The sequence below is a fragment of the Mandrillus leucophaeus genome, unplaced genomic scaffold (assembly GCF_000951045.1).
Source record: "Mandrillus leucophaeus isolate KB7577 unplaced genomic scaffold, Mleu.le_1.0 Scaffold516, whole genome shotgun sequence".
Classification (NCBI taxonomy): Eukaryota; Metazoa; Chordata; class Mammalia; order Primates; family Cercopithecidae; genus Mandrillus; species Mandrillus leucophaeus.
In genome coordinates, this window is record NW_012105542.1 from 2,209,480 (window position 1) to 2,210,405 (window position 926).

Below are 926 nucleotides of genomic sequence, written 5' to 3' on the forward strand. Positions count from 1 at the left end.
TGACCTCAAGTGATCTGCCTGCTTCAGCCTTCCAAAGTGCTGGGATTACAGGCGTGAGCCACCACGCCCGACCAATACAATATTGTTTTAGTAAATGCTATTTTTAATTACCCATATGCTTTTCTCATAGTGATCTTTGTTGCATTCAGGGAATGATAATTTGATTTCCTACTCTTGCACCTGTTCTTTCTAATGTAGGAATACTAGATCTGAGGAATAGGAAAGCCAGTACCAGTCCAGTTTTATTCTGATTAGGAGTGTCACACTTCTGTCCTAATTTATAAAAGCAGCACATTAGAGAGAGCTAGACTTTTTCAGTGTTGAAATCCTGCAGTCACATTACTTTAAGAAGAGGTAAGTGATCTTAGGAAATATGGAAACACGATAAGGCATACCTGAAACACACTAAGTCTGTACTTTGGGAAGGGCAGAAGTTAAGAATTAATCTAACAACTACTACAACTGTCTTAGGTACTGAAGAAGACCTGGAATTCTATGTCAGGAAGTGTGGTGACATTCTTGGAGTAACCAGTAAACTACCAAAGGACCAACAGGATGCCAAACATATCCTTGAGCACGTCTTCTTCCAAGTGGTGGAGTTCAAGAAATTGAACCAGGTACAGAGCCTACAAGGCATAGTGTAGTGGGAGCCCCTCCAGTACTGGTATCATCCATGAACTGTGCTTGTCATGTTTTATGATGTTGATTTAGCCTGCAAGTATTTATTGAGCATCTACTACGTGAACAAAACAGACAATAATCCCTGTACTTATGGAACCTATGTACTAGCTGGAAGATATAGACAATAAGCAATAAACATAAGTGAGTCACATAGGATGCTAGAAAATGGTAAGTGCTTTGGTTTAGAAGTAGAGGCCAGGCACAGTGGCTCACACCTGTAATCCCAACACTTTGGGAGGCCGAGG

The 926-nt window shown here is 40.8% G+C and overlaps 1 protein-coding gene across 1 annotated transcript in view; it reads left to right on the plus strand.

Moving 5' to 3' along the window:
- IFT52 (intraflagellar transport 52) overlaps nt 1-926 on the plus strand; it is a 69,678-nt gene that overhangs the window by 64,636 nt on the left and 4,116 nt on the right. Inside the window, exon 13 of the mRNA XM_011996483.1 lies at nt 472-617. Within this exon, the coding sequence (XP_011851873.1) occupies nt 472-617 (146 nt within the window). The remainder of the gene's footprint in view (nt 1-471; nt 618-926) is intronic.